The sequence below is a fragment of the Camelus dromedarius genome, chromosome 23 (genome assembly GCF_036321535.1).
Source record: "Camelus dromedarius isolate mCamDro1 chromosome 23, mCamDro1.pat, whole genome shotgun sequence".
Taxonomy (NCBI): Eukaryota; Metazoa; Chordata; class Mammalia; order Artiodactyla; family Camelidae; genus Camelus; species Camelus dromedarius.
This window is the reverse complement of record NC_087458.1, coordinates 22,420,321-22,442,631: the sequence shown is the minus strand read 5'-3', so window position 1 is coordinate 22,442,631 and position 22,311 is coordinate 22,420,321. Positions and strand designations below refer to the sequence as shown.

General features: G+C 47.4%; 1 protein-coding gene across 2 annotated transcripts in view; it reads left to right on the top strand.

Annotated features, from left to right (window-relative positions):
• The window catches only part of ASTN1 (astrotactin 1), a 293,056-nt gene that overhangs the window by 118,303 nt on the left and 152,442 nt on the right, over positions 1-22,311 (top strand). For both annotated transcript variants that reach the window (XM_031435723.2, XM_031435722.2), the window contains exons 3-5: positions 14,870-15,263; positions 16,697-16,843; positions 17,931-18,038. In XM_031435723.2, the coding sequence (XP_031291583.2) occupies positions 14,870-15,263; positions 16,697-16,843; positions 17,931-18,038 (649 nt within the window). The remainder of the gene's footprint in view (positions 1-14,869; positions 15,264-16,696; positions 16,844-17,930; positions 18,039-22,311) is intronic.

Here is a 22,311-nt window from a genome sequence, read left to right as displayed (position 1 = left end):
GTATTTTGATGAGTCTTTCCTTCTCTACTAGGCTTCTACATGGCCGGATCTGGTCTGAGTCTGATTCATCTTTATGTTTCTTACAGCTACCAGCACAACGCTTCACACAAGAAACATCCCCAGTTGGTGTTTGTGGAATGAATGTTATTTGTTTGGATCATGTGTTTTCCCCGTTGGTCCTTACATCTATCTCCATCTCCAGCCCCGGCTTCTCTCCCTCAAGCTTCTGACGTACAGATCTATCTGTCTGGATGTCCCACGTGCCTTCTGAACAGCACAGCTCACGTGAAATGCATCATCCATCTTCCCCGCCACCCTCCCCACCTCTTGTGTTCTCTGCCTCTGTTGGTGCAGGGACCACCAACATGGTCACCCAGGCTAGAGCCCCTTCCCCCCCTCATTCATTCAGTCCAGCACCAAGCTCTGCTCCTTTTATTTTCCAAATGTTTCTAGAATTTCTCTCTTCTTTCCCTCCCCACTACCACTGCTGATACAGGCCCCCATCACCTCTCACCTGGCTGCTGCAAGGGTTTTCCCCCTGTTCACGCTGCTGCCTGCTGACTTGATCCCCACAGAACTTCCCTCTCACTGCCGCCAGGCTGTTCCTGGTAAAATGCAGCTTCGACTGTGTCCCCATCCTGGTGAAACACCTCGAGTAGCCCCTCCTCTCTGCAGGGTAAATTCCAAGATGTTGACCCTCTCATGCCCTGACGCTCCTCTCCTACCACTCCTTGGTTTCCGCTGTCCGTTCTAGCCACACTGACTGGCTCAGTCATCTTTGCTGGCCCTGCCTGACAGATGAATACATCTGTGATTTCACTAGTGCTGTACTTTAGCGTAAAATGTCTTTTGTCTCCTCTGAGCAGGGTCGCTTCTAATGACTCTTTAAACTTTGCCCTGTGACTTCCCCCTGGAGACGGCCCTGAGCGCCCTTCCCTGGGGGCGGGTCGGGCAGGGCTGCCCCCAGTGCAATTTTCCTGCTCTCGTTCCCCGTGCAGGAGGCTGCCTCCCCTCGCGCGTCTCCTCACTAGGCCGGATTATGCATGTCTGTATCCCAGCCGAGGGCCTGGCCAAAGGGACTCTAGGAATGGAAGGACAACCCCATGAGGAAGGCTGGGCAAGTCTGACATCATAGAAAGCTGAGGCTCAGAGGGGCCAAAGGGAGGGTTGTTGGGACTTGGGGCCAAGTGCTCAGTCAGTGCCCCTTCCTCTGTGTCACAACACCTTTGGTTCTGCTCAGATCTCCTCTGGTTGTTGGAGCTCCTTTCTCTCCACTAACCCCCACCCCTCACCTTTCTTCCTCCTTTCACATGTCATAGAGAAGGAACTTAGGGAAGACTGTCACACACACCAGAGCCGTCCAGGTCACAAGGCCATCTCTCTCTATATATATCTGTATTAAATTTTTGTTTTAATTGACACTAAGCAAAATGACTGTGAAAGATTTTCAGAGTGAGAGCTTCAGTTGTGAGCATTACATGGCAAGGAATAAGGACCAAGCTGGTAGCACCTGCTGTTGTACAAGGATGAGGCCCCCCTGGGACCTGAAGACCAGACGGTCCCTGACTCAGTCTTCTGAACAAAACAGGGCTCTCAGAAAAAGAAAAAAATCTTTTTTTTTCCTGTCCTCAGTGGCTACGTTGACACCTCTGTAGTTCACAGCCACAGTGCCTTGACCCCATCAGTTGTAAAATGTGGCAGGTGAATTTGATACAAATAATGGGTAAACTGCTGAAATTTGTGACCGGTTTGCTTCTTTCCATTAGAGTGGAGTCACTGTTATAAATGACCTGTAATAAGGTCATTCTCACTCAACTTGCATTGTGGTCTGGCTTCTCGATGGAGAGAGAAAAAAAAATGGAGTCACAGCTGGAACTGGGGAGTACATCAAATGCTCGGTGTGCCTGTGGGGTCTACCAGGTTGTGGCCCACATTTGTCACGGTGTGGTGGTAGAGGAAACTGTTGAAAATTGTTGGCTCTGACAGTGTTTATCCCTCTTGCTAAGCCAAATTTAATTTTTCCAACTACAGAATGGAGTGAAAAAGAACTTCTCCATCTTACCTGCAGTCACTCTGCAGAAACAGAAATGCAATTATATATATATATATATATATATATATATATATATATATATATATATATATATATACCCATCAATACGTATATGCATATGTTAATAAAAACAAAAAAATTAAAGCTTTATTTTCTAAGAAGAGTGACTTTTTTTTTGGTAAAGCACATAGTATAGCTCTTCCTAGAATTAGGTGCTAAATAGATGTTTTAAAATATGATGATGGGGGAGGGGGAGGGTATAGCTCAAAGGGCAGAGAGCACGAGGTCCTGGGTTCAATCCCCAGGACCTCCATTAAAAAAAATAATTAAATAAATAAACCTAATTATCCCCCCCAAAAAACCCATAAAAATAAATCTAATGAAGACTTCAAAACATTTGCTAAAAAAAATTTTTTTAAATGCGATGACAAATTTCTTTCACCTGTCTTGTGATGAGACTCTATTCGTGCAGAGCTCTGGGGAGGACGGCAAGAACAGTCAGCTCCAAGTACAGGTCAGTTAGTTCTACTAGAAAAGACCATCTCGGTCAGCTTAAGCGAGCCCTCTGCCAGCTCACAATGGCTTGCTAATGGTACAGAAAGATGCGAGCTAGAATGAGGCTGGGTAAGTGGAAGCCATCACGCTTTCCTAAAACACAGCCAGTATCCTCTGGATGGTGGGTCTGCAGCGGGCCTCCTATTTGCACGTCCTTGGTGGGGAGAGAACGGATGCCCTACCGTAGCTGACTCCTTCCTCAGGGTTGGCAGAGGAGCCAGCCGAGAAGAGTGAGGACACGCTTCCAGATGGAAGCCTTAATTCTGAGCCGACAGTGTAAACATCATGCTTTTTGTGCTTTATCAACTTTGCCAAGCCAGCAGGACGTGCTTCCCTGTGATTAATCAAGCAGTGCGCTGTTTACAGGGGGTCAGTTCTGGGCTGGGCCCTCTGCTGAGGCTGGGGCTCTAGAAAGTTGTTAAGCCGTGGTCTCTGCCTGCAAATCCAGTCAGAGCTGTGATATGGGAAACAGCAGAATTCGGGATTAGAGATTGATTAAGAAATGCTCTTATGTGCTTTAAGAATTGGGAGAGGATGGCATGTCTGAGCATTGGAGTAGTCAAAGTGGGCTTCAGTGGGGAGAGGAACGTATGCTGGGACTTAAAGGGGGTGAAGGATAGAAGGAGGGGGAGGAAGGACATGTCAGGGAAGGGAGAGGGCAGAGGCTCAGAGACAGGCACGGACACCCCCATCGCGCTAGCCTGTTCTCTCTGTGCCCCTCTCTCCCTGACAACAGAACGCCACGGTCTGAATGCAGTCGTAATGATGTTGCAGGTTGGCTGGGAACGCCACCCCCCCCCAACCCCCCACACCAGGGTCAGGAAAACAGGCCTGCCCCACGGTGCAGAGTTACACGCTCACTGGGTGGATGATCTCTGCCTCGTCCAGTTGCTTTGGAAGCATGAACCCCTGACTGTCTTTGTATCATGTGAGTGTCTTTGGCCAGATCCGGCTGACTGATGAATTCATTCTGCCTGATCAAGCCACTGATGAGGAAACCAAAACAATCGCAGAGTTAGGCCTTTTGTCACCTTCCATGAGTGACGAGAGGAGGGGGAAGAGCTGGGTTCAACTTCCAGCTTCTCTTTGCTTTGGTCCATCTTTGGTTGGTGAGCACTGGGCCTGAGCCCAAGGTCCTGGTGCATATAACTAGCATCTGGCCAGGAACAGAGGGAGCCATGGTCAGCTAGTGAACAAAATCAAACTAATAGGTGGCAGGTTCTCTCCTCCACTTCCTCTCCTCCCCCTCCAAAACCCAATATAAGAGAGGAATCCTGGAAAACCAGAAGAACAAAGCTGACAGCATGCAGAGATGTGTGGGTGGGACGCCAGGGAGGGAGGAGGCAGGGCAGGGCAGTTGTTGTGTGTGTGTGTGTTTTTAAATTAATGATGGGAAGGATTTGAAGACTTGTACGATGGCTTTGCCAGCAAAAATGTAATTAGCTGAAGACAATATGCTGCTGATGTTGGAGCTGGTGGTTTAATGAAGCCTGCCCTAATGAGAACGTCAGTGTCTTGCTCAGAGATTGCCTTCACAACCAGGCCTCTTCTCCAGATTTTTGTGCTTGATTAGTTCCACAGAAAAATTGAATTATAATATTTTTTTTAAGGGGGAGAAACAAGAGCCACAGCACTTAGTGTATGGCCCCAGAGGAGGGCCTTTTGACTGTCAGTCTTCCCTCTCCCTCCCCTCTTTGATGTCCAACAAAGCTTGCTGGCAAGGGATAAGGGGCTTGGAGGAGATCTCGGTGTATGATGCACTAATTATGTTCGTACCTCAGCGTCTCCCCCAGTCCTTAAGTCCCTCGCCTGTCCCTTTGCCACAATGCTTCAGCTCTAATGTGCATCTTACTTGATGTCAAGATTGGGTCACAGCAGGAGTATTACAAGAGATGTGGCCATGGTTGCCCATCGTTCCCAGCACTGTGGGTCAAGTAAGTTACAAGTTAGAGGAGATTTATGAGCTGAAAGCCATGTCTGGAGAGTTTTGCTAACCTCTGTATTTGACCAGCATTGAATGACTTGCATCAGGAGTGACCATCATCCTTGTTTGGGTCCTGATGTAAAACATGACATGCAGGGTTTCTCCTACCTTTTCCAAATCTGTTGGCCTGCAGTCTTTTGGGTGATCTAACCAATGCAAGTTCTAATTTTCCTGAAATTATTCAAGCCACACATCTTCTCCCCAGTCTATCTTCTACATGTGTGTTATATTATGGAACATGTCTACTGTTCCTCGTAGGTCTCTGACCCCAGGTCAGGGGCTTACACACAGCAAAGAGACCTGAGTCTGTGTGCAAGTGTGGCAGGCTCTTCTCAAGGAAATAATTGAGCATCTGTATCTGTTGACCCTGAAGGTGTTCGATTTCACTTAGAAAACATCCACCCAAGAACAAGATGTCTTCATAGATCTTCCCTGCCCACATTAGAACGTCAGCCTGTTAAGTATGGTCACCCTTGGCACAATTAAATTATTGCTTGAAATTATGCTTTTGGTCAACCTAGTGACCAAATTAACCAATCAGCTTAATTGAAGAAGACTGGGAGCATCTGGGGCAGGCAGTGAAGACAGAGTGTAGACATATGGGAATCCTCACTTGCATAACCCTAAGAGTTAGGTGTGAGAGCAAGACCATCCAGGGCTTAATTTAGGGAAGATAGAAAGCCGGGGAATTGGAGCCCAGGCTACCATGGTGGAACCCTTTTCTGCTCAACAACCTCATAAAATAAGATCATTAAGATCAGTGGGTGAGCCTTGGTTCAGGGTCATGCTACCACAGAAACTTGGGCAAGTTATTTATCCCCTCTAAGCTTCTGTTTCCTCATCGAAAAATATAGTTTTTACTACTTGTATTTATTGGTAGGATTGAATAAGATAATAAATGTGGTTCACCACGCACCATGTTTGGCACATGGTAAGTACTTTACAAGTGGCAGTTGTCATCATGTCTCCTCCATTGTGCCGATCCTATAGGAATAAGGCAAGGTGTGCACAGAATTACAAGATAAGACAGGAATTCAGGGGAAGAATTAAGTATGTGTGATGGGATTGCTGTAGGAAGCTGAGAAATGCTTTCGTAGTGACTTGTAGCCTTTGAGATCTTTACAAAGCTAACCATCAGCTCTGTGGGACTGTCACCTCTCCCAGTACAGACACTGTGCCACCGGAGGGTCTCCTGTGAAAGAGAACCCGGGCAGGGCCCCTGAACACTTGACTGGACCCTGCCACACCAGACCTCATGGCAGTCATGATGATAAACTTGGACCTCTGTGTGTGGGACAGAAATATGATCAAGGCCCACACCTCTGTGAAGGGCCTTCTGCCAGTCCCCTCACTAGTAGGCACCTCCTGAATAGGACATTAATGGTTCATTTCAGTTTTCAGCTGAAGAAGAAAAGATGTTTCAAATCTTCACTGGTTCAGAGAGCGGTATAGATGAATAGGTACCAAATTCAGGGGAATCTTGACATCTTGACTCTCTTCCCTTCTACTTCTGACTTTTTTCATCTGAAGTCACTGGAGCCCCCCAAGGTGTCTTGCATAAGGTCTGCCCTCAGTGACTAGTTTTTAATGTTGGTTTTCATTTGCTCAGCCCCAGCTGCTGCCCACATTGCTGTTAGGTCTCCAAGGCCTCCTCTCCTCCCCTCGGGCTGGGAGGCCTGACTTTTGGGGAGGTGGGAGGAAGAGGGGTTTAACAACGCCATTATGTTCAGAAAGAAAGAGGGTTTAAGTCTAATGGTCATTAGCATACACTGTGCCAGCTGCCTCTTCTCTTACTTGTTCAATAATTCCCTTAATGTTTGGTCCTAATGGAGCAGATTATTGTTATTATTTCATTTCATCAAGATCACCTACTGCCTAAAAACAAAGAGGAAAGAAGGGAAAGGAACGTGGCCAAGAATAGGCATGGAGCATTATTCAGCTGGAGATATTTATTTATTGGCTTCATGCTTGGCTTGTGAAGCTTTGAAGGGCTGGTGCACGTAGCCCACGGAGGGAGCCTGTCTCACGCAGCTCTGCCCATGGGTTGCTGAGACAACGACTCGGAGTGCTTTTGCTTCTGTGGGGACCCTTTTATCTCCTAGCCCGCCTGTCATGCACAATACGCACATCCGTGCACGTGCACGCACGCACATACATACCCACACACATGGATTACGCGTGTGGCCAGCCTCATCACACAGCACTGACTGGGGCTTCATCTGTAATGTCTAACTGAACAGCAGCATCTCAGAAATTTGCTAAGTCTACAGCTAGACGGGGTGGAGGACCTCAGCTTTGCCCCGGTCACCTGATTCCTCACAGATCTCCCACCCTGCAGTGATGTGGGCCAGTCTTTGGAATGAGGGGATCCACTAGGGTAGCTTTGGATCTGGAAAACCCAGCCTGTGGCAGGCTGCCTCTGTCACCCTGCTTCATCCAAGCTCCCCTCAACCTTAGCCTTCTCATTAAGGCGAACGGCAGGTCCCCAAAGCTACGGATGATCAGGGAGCTCTGAGCTCCTGGTGAACACATGTACTCCCTTGCTTTACTTTGGGACAGCAAAGTCAAGGCTCCAAGGTAAGAAAAATCCCAAGAAGGAAAAAAAGCAGCTCTATAAAAAGTGTCTGAAAGCGGACAGTGCACAATAGCCCAGGCCGACTCCAGCACGCCAGCTTCTGGCCACCTCCCCTGCGGAGCTTTGGGCGCTCATTAGATGAAGCTCTGAGTCTCATAGAGATGCTGAAGACAGACTTCCCAGGTTAAAGAAGGAAGACAGTGACCAAACCTCACAGAATTAAAACTTTCAGACCTGGGAAAAGAAAAAACATTGAAAGCCATGAAGTTGAGTTTCCTCTTGAGAAAACTTCATGCTCATAGCCTCTTTGGGTTGGGAGGGCCCTCAAACACCAACCTACCTCACTTAGGGGGCTCTTGGTCTTAGAGCTTGTCTCTTGCTTATATACGGAAGGTTGTCTGGTTCCTATCTTTATCCCCCAAATGGCATTTTAATGAGAGATCTTGGGGGACACCCTGTATCTTCCCTAAGCTTTGGCTACTTGGACCTGGAAGGGTGGGGAAGGTTCTGCAGCTTCTCTTGGCAGCAGACTCACGCTGTCTCAGGCCCCAGCGAGAGGCTAGCCATGCACGGGGGGATGTGCGGGCCACATCAGAAGCCCCAGAGGACATACTGAAGCCTCTTAATTAACGATGTGGCAACTGGAAAGCATTTCCACAATTATAGACTTCAGAAAACCCTCAAGGGGAGGTAATGTCCCTAATAACCCATAAATTGAACTCCCCATTTAATATGCTTAACGGGTAGCTCTCATCTTCCATTTGGGAAGGAGATGGGCAGGGGATAATGGGTTTCTGTTCAGCAGCCACCATGGAAAAGGGAATCTGCCAGAAGAGCGAACCAAGGGGCCTTCCCTTCCAGTTTAGGGACTCTTGGCAATAAAGGAATCCTCAAGGTCCAGGATGTATTCCTGCAATTCTGATGGCATTTTCCAGTTTCCAAGGCCTTATTATGCCTTTGGGGAAAGGACTGGGTCTGCTTATCAGGGTCTGCTCATTGGCTACCTGGATTTGGTAGCCTGCCTCTGAAGGATCGTTTCCTTGGTCTGTAGCTGCTGCCATTACTGGTCAGGAAGCGCTCACAAACATTGTATCCACTATTAGTTTACCAGTTTAGAGCTATTTGCAGGTTGACGGGGATCAGTGTTAGAATCAGGAAATGTTCAAGTTGGAAGAGGCAATGTATGTATTTCACCCCATCTGATAGATGAAGGCCTGGCGTAGGTTCAGAGAGGGTGTGCAACTGGCTGCTTAGTGCTGCAAGTTTATTGGTGACCTTCAAACTATTAGAAATGTAGGTCTAGTTTTCCACTGGGCACAGAGAAACAGGGTTGGATGGGACCTTAAAAAGTCATCTATTCCCCTTTTCCATTCCCAACCCTTGGGACATTTGGATGGAGACTAGAATATGACCAGCGTTGCCATATGGGCCTGCACAGTTTTTCCTCCTCTTGTTCTGTCTTCTTTGAAAGCTGGAGGTAGATGTGAATGATCAGTGTCAGATATGGGAAAGGGCCTTTGCCCTTGACCTCTGGGCTTTGTTATGGGGGAGAAATAGCTGACATGGGCCACCAAACTTGTCTGCTGGAGTCTTACTTTTGAACCACCATTTAATTCCTTTAGGAACATAATTTGAATTCAATGTGTCCACTTGCCTTGAGGGATAATTAATTATGTCTCAGATTCACTTTTCTGGTTACTCCTAGGGTGAAGCTAAGCTTTGAAATGTGAACTGATTGATTGGCTGCAGCCCCTTGACAGATGGTAGCTGGAAACATAATCTCAGCTTTTCTGTTTCTCTGCCAAGGGTCCACAAAAGCCAGGTGACAAAGCCCTGAACTTTGGTGATATTTGATAAGTCCAGATTCTTTATTTGGGGGTTTACTGACCATATGACACTAACTTGAGATAACAGAAGGATTCCGCTGTCCCCTGAGGTGTTACCTAGTCTTCCACCTCAGTCCAAGACGTCTTTACCCATCACAGCTTCTTCTGTTATAAAGAAAAGAAGTAATTGCAGGCTATTGCCTGTCCCAGTGATCTGTTTTTAATCTTCCTTTTGTGCCTACACTTACCTTTAAAAACCTAACTATACAGATTATTTCCTCTAACTCAAATGTAAACCCCATGAGCTCAGGACCTCTCTCTGTATTATTCACTGCGGTTTCCCCATGACAGTGACCATCAGAAAAATGCCTTGCTAAAGTGAACTGAATGATTGAGTAATGAATTGAATGAACGAGTGACATAAGCAACTAACTTATATAAGCTTTGCTTGCAGGCGCACAGATGATGTCTATATTGAAATTTACTCAAAGTTGACCCCCGCTTCCTCCCTTTCTCCTTCTCTCCCTTCCTTCTGCAATTATTGAACACTTGCTTCATGGAAGGCACTATGATTGACCCTGGAGCTAAGTGCCCTCTGCTCTCATGACGTCTGTAATCTAGTAGCTGAGATTGGCAAGTAGAGCAAAGATAACAGTACTTGTGGTTAGTTATGCGGAGGGTTCTGTGGGTGGTTCAGTGAAACCAGGAAAGAGCTGGCCGAGGTCATGTCACTGAATTGTCTCTGAAGGACAAGTAACGGTTGGCTAAGGGAGGGAGGGGTGACCCAGACCCAGGATGAATACCCAGCTCAGATAATGAGACAGTCTCGTGGTTGGCCTGTGTGACTGGGATAAACATAAAAGGGAAATCTGCCTAGAACTTTCTATCCCTGAGCAATCACCATCAATGTTATATAAACCATTGTTAACCTAAATATTCCCAAATCTGCAAATTATCTGACAAACCTCATACTACTCTCTCAGGTAAGTGCCGAAAATGTTAGTTTCATGATAAAATAAAAGCTGATTTCATTTGTTTGATCTCTATTAAAGCCAGTAGAAATGATTTATTGATTTTTAAAAAGACAAATATATTTTAAATGCCATTTTTTGCAAGCATGTTTTTAACAGATGTGGAGATCTCATATACCCCAAACACACTTCAAGTTACAAAATGTTAACAGTTTTGAGGAAAATCAATAGAATAATCAGAAAACTCATGGAAACATGAATAAAGAGCAAAACAATTCCATCTCTTGCTGTCAGTGTTATTTTTTTAATGTTTAAAGTTTGTAGCTTATTACCTGCTGCTTGGGTCCAGAGGTACCTTAATGCTTTTTTTGTTTTTTGGTTTTGTTTTGTTTTTAATGCTATAAAAAATGAAGCTCACAACAAAAAAGAATGCAACAGTGAATATATGTATGTTCATGTATAACTGAAAAGTAGTGCTCTACACTGGAAGTTGACACAACATTATAAACTGACTATAACTCAATAAAAAAAAGTCAAATAATTAATTAATTAATTAATTAATTTAAAAAAACATTGAAGCTAATACTTAAATGAAGAACATACTCTGAACACAGCTAGGGTAAGACAGAAACTCAAAGCCAGATGTACGTATATGAAGAACTCCTGGGAGCTCTCTGAGGCCAGTGTGATGACATGGCCTCCTGTGTTTGCCACTGAGCTCATGTTCACACGAACTGGGGTTGAATGCTTGGAGGAAGCTTGTTCCTCCCAACAAAATTTCTTTTTTTTTTTTTTATTGAAGTAGATTTGATTTACAATATTGTGTTAGTTTCAGGTATACAGCAAAGTGATTCAGTTATATATTTTTTTCCATTATAAGTTATTACAGGATATTGAATACAGTTCCCTGTGCTGCACCGTAGGACCTTGTTGCTTATCTGTTTTATATATAGTGGTGTGTATCTGTTAATCCTCCTAATTTATCCTCCCCTGCTTCCCTCTGTAACCATAAGTTTACTGACAAACTTTCTTTTGTCCGACGAGAAGACTGTACAGCTCACCTTGCTCTTTTTGACTTGGTTATTAAGAAGCTCCCAGCTATCGCCCTGCTTGACCTCGGTGTTCTTTCTATTCCATCTGCCACCTCTTGGTTTCTTTAGATTAGTTGAAAGAAAAGTCCTAGCGCACCTGTGACTTTCATTGAACCTGCTCAGAATCCCCAGTGGAAGTAGAAAGGTTAAAAATAATGATAACATCGAAGAATTATGGTTTATCACAGAGGTGCAAAAGCAATCAAATTTGAGGACTGGATTTGCACGTCCTCACCGTGGAAGGCACGTTACCAACGTGGCTACACCCGTGCCTTTTCCCAGAGACCCTGTGCACGTAGTTCTCCGACCTATACTCTTCCCACTGGTTAGAACCAATAAGCAGTTGGGGGGAATCTGTGTAGAGATTTTACAAATTATTATTACAACATATTATTATGAAGTAATATTACACATTAATGTCATACAGCATTATGTATATTATTACTTCCATTGTAGTCCACAGTTGGTAAGTCATCACAAAGTGTTGTGACACCTGCCATCAATCTGTGTTATAGAAGCAGAGAGACTGTTTCATAACTAGACAGTCTGAGAATTCCTTTTCCCTGTGTCTGTGCTGAGTTTCACCTAATGGCTGGAGCTCATCGCTGGTAACTGATTACTAAAAAGTTGAGGTCATCTGGAGTCACTGACTCTAAGGAGACGAAATGATTTGCTAAACCAAGGTTAGAACTGCTAAATGCACTGGCTTCGCCAAATGAAAACTTGTGTTCTAGCTCACTCTAAGTTGTTATTTTAAAAACAGCATAAAATACTGCTGATTGAGTGTCTAGGGGGTCTAGGGGACTTTAGATTAATTTAACCTAACAAAATAGTGCCATGAAAAGAGCAGTGGAAGACGATCTGGACCTAGAACCAGTTTTGCACCCCCTAGTTTTGTCATTTCTCTGAACCTTTGTTTCTTCATCAGGAAAGGAGAGGCTGAGCCCAGGGATTTCCAGTGGGTCTTACAGTTGAAAGAGAACACAGATCTCTTTGTTAAAATTCAACTAAATTGAGAGTCTGATGGTGTCCCCCAGGCAGGTAGTGATGTGCGATGCACAGTCCTATTTTGGCACAGAGACCTTGAACGGTGCCTGCTGTCTTGGCCCGGGCAGCTGACCTTGGCTTGGACACTGAGTGGGTGCTTGGTGGAAGGTCCTTTGTTTATGATAGTGGCTCTTGGACCCACTGTCAGCTAGTTGTGCACTTGGAGTCGTTTCTCTTTTTCCTTCGAGAGGTGAGGATGGATCTAGGTGGAACCACCCACACTCTCCTACTCTACCCTCTTACAGTGCCTGACATAGATGCCATGGTGTCTACGTCTCCAGTGAGCAGAGCTCATTCAGGGTGACTGTAGCCTGGTGGTTAAGAAGGTAGACTCGGGAGTGGGAGTCATTTTGGTCCCATTCCAGTCCTACAATTCACTTGCTGTGTGACCTTGGACAAGTTATTCAACATCTGTGCCCTAGCCTTTTCAAATCTAATCTGGAGAAATAGTTGACCCTACCTCCTAGAGTTAAAAGTGTAGCACATTTGGGACAAATGTGTGATACAGAGTGACCGCCCCATAATGGACCACTGTCCTGCTTTATTACTGCATAATGTGGGGCATGAACCTACGGCCTGGATCTTGTCACATCCTGCCGTGAGCACCTGCAAGGGGAATCATAGAGGAGGAGAGGAAGGGGCTGCTGCGGACCTGTCTGCGAGCAGGCGCGGTGGAGTTTAAACCATTCCTGGGAGGCTGATGTTTATGCTCCTCTCACGGCTCTTTAGGGAATAAAATCACCTCGCGCTTTCACTAGCCTAATTCAATGTCTGACAATTTCCGTCACTCGGAAAGTTATTCCTTCTGTGTGGCTTAATTACTTATTGTTGCAGTTTCAATTTGGGGTGATGGAAAGGATAGTGGGTCTGACTCTGAGATAAAGGATCTGCCAAAAAACCACTGGATTGGACTCAAACACTCACCCTCAGCACACGGGTGCAGGGGTCGGTCCCGCCCTGCTCAGGCGCCGCAGGGGCTGTGTGTGCACGTCTGCGGGGACGCCTGGAGGGGTGATGGATGGTGGGGAGGGGGGTGGCACTTAGCCGGGACCTGGAATGCTGGGCTCTGGACTCCCATCCCTGCTTCCCATCTCCAACTTCATAGTCATGCTTTCTCTGTACTTGCTTGAGAGATTTCACCAGGAGAAAGGGTTCTGCAGATAAAAGAAAAATTTGAAAACCTAGAGGCCAGTGTATGTCCCAGACCAGCCACCTGACATGACCTGTCACTTGGCAGCTGACGCTGTTGCTTCTTCTCTCAGTTCTTCTGAGCTGCCCGTTTGAAAGCAGCAACATCTTGTGTGTGTGTGTGTGTGTGTGTGTGTGCGCACGCGCATGCTCCTTTGCTCACAGTGGTGCTGGGAGAGGGAGGATAAATGGGAAGATTTACACGGAGAGAAACTTTATAAATCCAAAGCGTAATTATTATGAGACTGGAAAAAGCCCCCTCTGATACATTTGAGGGACTTATCTTGACCCAGCCTTGCGTGGGTGGGCCCCCTGGAAAATAATAGAGGGTTTTCATCTCTAGCCTGTATGATGGGGTGGCAGTGATTGAAGCCCAAGGTTGAGCGCAGAATCATCTGGCACACCCCCGCCTCATGAAATAGGTTCGGAGGGATATTGACCCAAATAAAGGGAGTGAATACAGATTGCACACGGGAAGATTTATACCCGCTGAGTGCTGTGCAGCAACGGGCTTGCCAGCCCTTCCTTCCAAACCCTGCCCCGGGTGCACGTCAAGGCAAGGTCTTCGGTCTCGCTGAGCCCTTCATCCTCTCCTGTGACAGACAACTGAGTGGTGTGCGGGTTTTTAAGTAACGGCTTAGAGGATGGCCTTGGAGCATGAGAAGGTTCAGAAGAAAACCCCTCCGCCAGTCCGACTCCAGGACATGGGCCCCCTCTCCTGAGCTGTAGCAGGATCGGGAGCATCACTCAGGGCTGTATGAGTGGGAGAGAGCTGTCTCGCAGCAGCAGTGTTTCCTAAAGAGGCACATTCAAAGGATGAGAGTCCTCCGCACGCTTGGTTGTGAGCGCCCGGCGGATGTAGACGTCCCCTTGGATTGGCCGCTGGTTTTCTCCCGCTGGGCAGTGACTCCAACGGAGACATTTAAGGTTGGGCTGACCGCCTTGGTTCCCTGTGATACACTCTGTGAGGTGCTTGACACGGTTATGTAACTTGGTCCTTACTCCACCCTGCGAGGGTAAGGGGTATCTTCTCCAGGCATCTGAGGTTTCTGATTTACAGAATTTGCTGATCATTGGTGGAGCCAGAGTTAGAATCTGTACGTGATTGATTTTCAGATGTGAAACAGGAAGAAACCAGATGCCATCCCGTTGCTAAAAGCTGGCCCGAAACCAGCTTTACATGTAGCAGATTTGCCTTAACAAACTAACCCTTTCCCCTATTTCTGCAGCTAAAATGACACACACACACACACACACACACACACACACACACACACACACACAATCCCAAAGACTTCTTTCTTCTTCAAATTGTTCGCTAAGCCAGAAGCAACTGTGGGCCAGTTGAAATGATGCGCTGGCCGTCCGAGTTCCATTTTTCTTTTGCCTTGAACACTGATCACAGCAGACTGACCCTTTGCTGCTGAGTGGTGCTTGCTGTAAGCGCTCACTGCACCTGATTGAATGAATGGATGGTTGGATGGGTGAGTGATGGATGGTGGCAGCGAGAGGGGCAATGCCTCTTTGTGGGAAGAGCGCGCCCATCTTCCCGCATCCACCTGCCGCTCTCTCTTCCCAGGGTGGCATGATTGCTCTGCTGCTGTCCATCTTGTGCCTGGTGATGATCCTGTACACTCGCCGGCGCTGGTGCAAGCGCCGCCGGGTCCCCCAGCCCCAGAAGAGTGCCAGCGCCGAGGCAGCCAACGAGATTCACTACATCCCCTCTGTGCTGATCGGCGGGCACGGCCGGGAGAGTCTGCGCAACGCGCGCGTTCAGGGCCACAACTCCAGCGGCACCCTGAGCATCCGGGAGACGCCCATCCTGGACGGCTACGAGTACGACATCACAGACCTGCGCCACCACCTGCAGAGAGAGTGCATGAACGGAGGGGAGGACTTCGCCAGCCAGGTCACCCGCACCCTCGACTCCCTGCAGGGCTGCAATGAGAAGGCAGGCATGGACCTCACGCCAGGTTCGCACGTGGGGCCTGGTCTCCAGGAGCTGGGGAGCGGGCGGGGAGCAGCTGCTTTCTAATTTCATGGCTGGTTGTCATACATAATGGGACCCGCCAGTGCCCTTTCCCAGGTGGGCAAGAAGAGCATACGCTTTCTCCTGAGATGATGGGAACTGTTTTCTAATATAGGAAATCAGAAGAACAAGTGTAAATTTGATCCCTCTCCACTTCCACTTTGCACTGGAAGCAGGGGTACTTTTACATCCAACGGAAGAGTGGGTTAGAGCCTTTTCCATATATAATGAGCAATCCTCAGGGAAGTAAGGAGATAGCAAGAACGGTTTACGTGTGTGTATGACGTTTTTGCATATAGTATGTTTGCACAGGCAATTTAATTTTCCATTGAAGTGGAGGGGACAGAGGTATCTGTTCTTTCCTATGACTCCTGAGACTTTGGCCTGGGGTGGTCTAGCTGTGTGGTCTTGCCTGTGCGTCTGTGGTCTTTACAAGGGATGTACTTCCTCAAAGAAAAGGAAGGAATACATTCAGACCGTTTGACCTCAGACGCTTGTATCTGTGAGATACTGGGTGGAAGTGACTTGGACCTAATCTGGGTGAACAAGACCAGGGTCAAACAACTGTAATTTTCATTTAGCCTGTCTTTCTCTTATACTTCTGTAAATAACAACTATCCGTAGATAGAACCCCAAGACAATGATCCTTCAAGGAACTGGCCAATTGTCTTTGAAGAAGACATTTTTGAAACTGAATGTTGATTAAGATATGTGGACTCTCAGTGGGGCTTGGAAAGAGTGAAGTCACATCGCAGAGATCCTGTCATCTAGAAAAGGTCCTGCTAAGCCTGAGCACTTCCTAGTAAGACTTAAAGTCTGGAAATTTGTTGAGAATTAGGGGATGTGCCTTCGATATCTCATATTCCCTATGGCACCTGGCGTAGTGCTAAGGCCACCAAGTAGCCACATGTTTATAAACTCAAATGCATTCAGGGAGCAGGCAGATGGCACAAATATGTGACATAGCCGGAAGTCAGACAATAGGGAACGGTGCAGACTGTGGTGAAAGAGAGAGGGCATGTTCAGCCTGAGGACACTCAAATTCAGGTTCTTCAAAACCTCTGTGCCAACCAAAAGAAAGAAATCTGCAGTCAGTGTGCCCCCCCACTGAAAGGCCACACGTGGTGATCCTATCAATACAGCATTGGTTGAACTGGGTTTTCTGTTGTAATCACTCTTTCTTCGTCCCTTCTCTTCTGACTTCACAGTCCCCTAGAAATCCCAGAGAAGTATTTCTGTCTCTGCCCATCTCTCACTTTGAAGCTTTCATATTTCAGTTCTGTGAACCCCCATCTCCTTGGTTCATACAGATTTTCTTGCTCTCAGCTCCTTTGGCCTTTTCCTTCAAAGCTTTTGCCTTGACCTCGCCTTCTGCAGGGAGCGACAACGCCAAGCTGTCCCTGATGAACAAGTACAAAGACAACATCATCGCCACCAGCCCCGTGGACGCCAACCACCAGCAGGCCTCCCTGCTCTCGCACACCTCCAGCAGCCAGAGAAAGCGCATCAACAGCAAAGCAAGAGGTACGGGCGGGCGGTGCCTGCAGGGCTTGAAGGCGGGTTCCTTAGTGTGGGGATAGGCGGGGCCCTTAACGTCCCCCACGCCCCACTCTCAGGCATGGCTAGAGAGGGGCTGTGTTTGGGCACAGTCTTTCCGGAGGCCTGCTGAGTGTTACTTAACCAAAAAATTTGAACATCTACACAAACCTTGTGACCAAGTAATTTCATCAATGATAATTTATCCTCAGTAAGTCGTTGGGCAAGTGCGCAAAGGTGTGTGTAAAAGGCTGTTCATCGGGACGTTGTTTAAAAGGGCGAAAAATTAGAAATTGCTTCGATGTCCATCAGCAGGGAATCGCTTAACTACCTGCATATCTGTCTCCTGTCCAGGGGCTTACTGTGCGATCATTTAAGATGATGATACAGATCTAGGCTTGTTAATATGGAAAATTGCCCACCCGTCTACTAAGTGGGGGAAAAATGAGGTGTTAAAACAGACGGTGCAGCAGAATGCCATTTTTAAGGGGAAATTATTTAAAAAAAAAAAAAGAAAAAAACTTTACCTGTTCCTGTATCAGAAAAAAGGTGGAGAGTATATTCATCAAATGTTAACTGAGTTTTTCTCCTATTAGAGTACATTGGGGTTGTTCCTTTTAAACATTTTGGGTATTTTGTTTATTCTTTTCTGTCTTTTTCACTTTGAATACACATGAATCCTAGAACGAGAAAAAATATTATATAGCTATTAAGACATATAGACATATGCCCCTTAAGACATAGTTCCAGTCTCATATTAACCAGAAAACTGACCTGTAACGGGGGGAGTTGCCCCCTCTTCCTTTTCCACCTGCCATCCGCGAAGGTCCTGGCCGGCAGGTAGCCGCCAGGAGTGGCCGGCTCGGTAGGAGCGTGGGCTGGCCCCAGTGACGGCTGTCATATAAAGGTCTACTTCTCCAATAAACCTGTATCTCAGGAAGCTCCCGTCCTTGTGGTTACCCCTCCCAGAACGTCAGTCAACCTGCTCTCGTTTTCCTCTTGAACTTGCCGAATGATTCGGTGTCATGAAGACAAAACTGAAGATCCCGTCTTTGCCCTTGTCTCTTCATCACAGCCGGTTCCGCCTTCCTGAACCCTGAAGGGGACTCAAGCACAGAGGCAGAAAACGACCCCCAGCTGACCTTTTACACCGACCCCTCGCGGAGCCGAAGGCGCAGCAGAGGTAGGAAGGACGGAGAGGCAGAGCGGGGTGAAGGGGCCGTGGGGAAGGGAAGGCAGGGCCCTGCAGAGGGGCTGGGTCATAGGGTCGGGGGCTCTGGGGACCGAAATCCGTTTCTGCGGGCAGAATTCTTGGACCAGAACTGGTGTTTCCTCCTAAGGAAGAAAGAAGAGCCTAGAGTGGAGAATTTCAGAGAATCATCTCTCCCAGATAATGGCACTCTCAAACAAGTTTTTGAGTTGTTTGAAAGGCTGTTTCTTGGTCAGAAGACTCTCGATTCCTTCTGGAAGCCCCAGGAGTCATACTTTGCTGTTTAGACACAGGAAATAAAGTTGATAAAATGTGTTACATGAGAAAAAACGGACAGTAGATGTACCCTTACTTGCCCAGCCACACTGGCCCTGGGACTGGGTAAGGCAGGGATCCAGGTGGGGATAGGATAATTACGGAACCATCTACGGCCTGAAAAACGTGTAATGGTTTTTGACCTTTAATCCAGTACAATCACAGGACCCCCAGCCTCCAAGTCCCCTCCCCTCCTCTGGCCGGACCCAGGCTGCTTCATTCATTCTCCTCAGCATTGATAGAGCTGTCCTTTCACGGAGCCACAGTCTGTGCCACTCCACTTCGATGTTCAGTGGCTTCAGGTGTGGCTGCCACTGCCTGTGATGGGTGGTCTCACCACCTCAGTCCCACAGACTGAGGGAGGTCTGTGCTCAGGCACCAATCAGCTTCCCCATTTACTTGCTATGTGATATTGGATAAAGACAACAACTTCTCTGAACCTCGTTTCCTCACATATTAAAGGGGTTAATGATATATCACGCGTAGGGCTAAATTGTATCAAAATGTGCCTTTTTGGTAACCAGCAGAGCACTATGAAATCTCTATTGTAGTTGCTATTAGAATGCTCCACAGTGCAGCCTCGGGTTTCCGCAGCGCTTCATCTTGAAGACTGTTAGACAGGGGCCCCTTGAGACACAATGGAGGGTATCTGAGTGACATCTCCTTGTGCTATACTCAGTAACGTTTTCCCCGACCAGTAACCAACCCAGTGCCCCCCACCAAAAGACACCTCCCTTTTGGCTCTCTCCTACCTCTGCCTGAGTTCCTGTCATACTGAGGAATTCTTCCCAGAGACTGAAAGAAGCCCTGTGAGTTCCTCAGTCCCAGTTTCTGCAGGCTTTGTCGCTATCAGTACAATAGTTCTTCCCACCACTTTTCTCAAGAGACCAGTGAGGCCGTGGGTAGCCTAATGTGTGACGCCCCAGTGCCCTCGAGGTGAGGACGTGGACCCTCTGGTCCTCATTACATATTTACATACCGCAGAGAGTCGACCGAGACCCATCGAACCGAGGCCCCAGCAAAGCACGGTGGGTTCTTCTTGAATAAAATCCTGTTTCAGAAAATCTATAGTAATGAATTAGAATGCGTTTCTTTGTGGCATGAAACTGTGCCTTTTAAATACCAAGCTCTCCTAGTGCATCAACTGTTTATTGCTATTAACTAGACTGTAAGCTTCTTAGGGATGGGCATGTCGAATTTATTTTTCCAAAGTGCCTAGTGAGGAATTCTGCCTATAATAGATGCTTTCAAGTGTTTGTTGAATTGAACTGGATACATCAATCAGTCCAGCAAGAAATTTTATAACCCACCTGCCATGGATCAGGCTTTGTGATCAGTGGTGGAAACAGGAAAACATGGCACAGTGATAAGGCTTAATTTAATAACAGAAATAAAGTAAAATGAATACTCAGAAGAGAGAACAGTTAATTCCACCTGGCAGCAACAGGAGGCAAAAAAAAAGGAGAAAATAATTAGACTTGGGTTAGGTACAATGTGTAGAATTTCTTGAAAGAGGAAAATCCAGGGGAAGGGCATTTCAGTAGAGGAAAATAGCAGATACAAAGCCTTGAAGGCACAAAAGAACATGGTCTTTTCAAGCAAGTAAAAATAGTTCACTATGGCGGTGGTAATCTGGGGTATGACTATATAGGCTCCTGGGGAACAGAGGCATGAGGCTGGCTGGGTAACAGGCTGGCTGCCAAAGGGTCGTTCCTGTAGCCTGTTACTGAGCTTGCACTTGGTTCTGCAGGTCAGAGGGAACCACGGGGAAGCTTGGAGTCGGGGAGAGATGCTGGATGGTGGGTTGATGGTGCAGAGGGACCAGAGAGACAGTGCCTGTGAACAGTGGCAGCACTGAGTGAGCAGGGCTGTAACCAAGGGCTGGAGGGACAGCGAGGAAGGAGCGAGCAGCTGTTCTTGAAGGTTTCAGGCAAGTGTTTACAAGGAGATATTGTTCGCGCTGAGACTCGAAGAGGCGGTGTCCACCAGGCTGACAAGGTGACAAAACAGCCTTCTGTGGAGGAGGAAGTATACGTGCAGAGTCACAGAGACAGAAATAATTCTAGTCTCGTCAGAGAGCAGTGAGTAGTTTGCTGGGATCAGGCTCCTGGGGCAGGTTTGTGGTTTGCTTAGGAAATCAGGCTGGAGGATCGGGAGAAAGTACATGGCCTTGACTGAAGGACTTGGACCTGCCCTTCAGTTGGAGTCACTAAAGCCTTTTAAAGCACGAAGCCCTGCTCTGCTCTGCTTTGTGAATGAGTGGAGGCTACGTGAGGGCAGGAGGTCGCCGAGGCAGTGGGGCTGGGTGGGTGGTTCTTGTCATTGCTCCGCTGTAAGATGAGAGGCACGGGTAGGGATGGAGAGAATGGAGGCAAGAGAAATTTTGGACACAAAAATGGAAAAAAGGATTTAATGGTGTTAGTGGTGGGGAGGGTGTCGCTTACGAAAGAGAGGGAAGAGTCAGCCATGCTGGAGTTCTGAAACCAAGTAGATGGCAGTGCCATTTGCTGGGCAGAGGAAATAGGAGGGAGCAGGGCTGGAAGGAAGGAGGAGAGGCCAGTTGTGGATACTGTGTTTGAGTGTCTGGGGGCCATGCTGGTGGTAGGTCTGCTGCCCAGGCCCGGTCTGGGCTGGAGGTAGAAATTTGTAAGTTAGGACACGAACACGTATAGAAGATCTCCAGGTAGCCAGGGACAGAGGTCCAGAGGCTGCCGGCCACCCTGGAATCACTCCCTCCCAGCTGTCGCCAACACACCCACACAGGGAACCTGCTCCCTAAAGGGTGCTGCAGCCCGAGACCAGACCTTTCCCTGTGCTCCTGAAAACCGCGGTTCCAAAGACTCCCCCCAGGCCCAGAGCCTGAACAGGGCATCGCCCACAGGCTGTAGCCTCACTGGACCATGTTTTGGTTCCGGCTTCCCTCCTTAGTAGCTGCTTGACTCTGGACACACATTGTGGCCTCCCAAACGCACTCTTCCCGCCTGGCAGCCGCCGCATCAGATCGTGTCATCGCTAAGTGACATAAGCTGCGTAAAATCCTGCGTGCTGGTGCCTGACATAATTATGCTTCATAAGTGTTCAGTATCACTATGAGGTTAAATCTTTTTGAGACATCTTTTCCTTATCTGTAAAGTGGGTACTCACTGCGCTGACTCATACACCTAATGTAAGGAAGCAGATATTTAAAAGAATGTCCATAAAACACTTAGCATATTGTCGGCTGTAAGAGATGCCTTTCAGTGCTATCGGTAATAAATGTTCACTTAGACAGTGCGAAAACTCCAAAGGACACACACATTTTGTTGGCAGCTTGCCTTACTTTCTTACTTTCCCACATCGGTTCTGTCTCTGCATTAAAGGTCCCTCTTGTTAGTACCGTTTTATTCTCTCCACCAAAACCAAACCAAAGACACAGCCCACAGGGGGAGGGGGTAGCTCAAGTGGTAGAGCGCATGCTCAGCATGCACGAGGTCCTGGGTTCAGTCCCCAGTTCTGCCATTAAATAAATAAATGGATCTAATTACCTTCCCCCACCAAAAAAAAAACAAAAACAAACAAAAAAAAAACCCAAATTCCCACAGCCCCAAAAACCTCCCTTCTTAGCCCTGTCCCCATCTACCTGGGGAATCTTTCTTACCCCACAGCTTTGGTATTTTCTTAAGCTTCCATTTACAACTGGACTCCAACAACCGCAGACCCAGGGAGAGCCTTCTGGCGTGACAACTTCCTTTACTCATACAGGGCAGACTTCCCTCGTTTTCCTCCTTTGAGGCCCTACAGAGTGAGAGTCACCTGTGGGACTCCCACCCGCAGAGTAGGTGTGAGCTCTTCAAGCTCAGAAGTGTCTCCTGATGGGTATTTTGAGCCCTGGAGCCGAGTTAGTTTGGTGAGAGCGCCCTCTGTGGAAAGCCATGGGAAGTGCAGGGGGTTC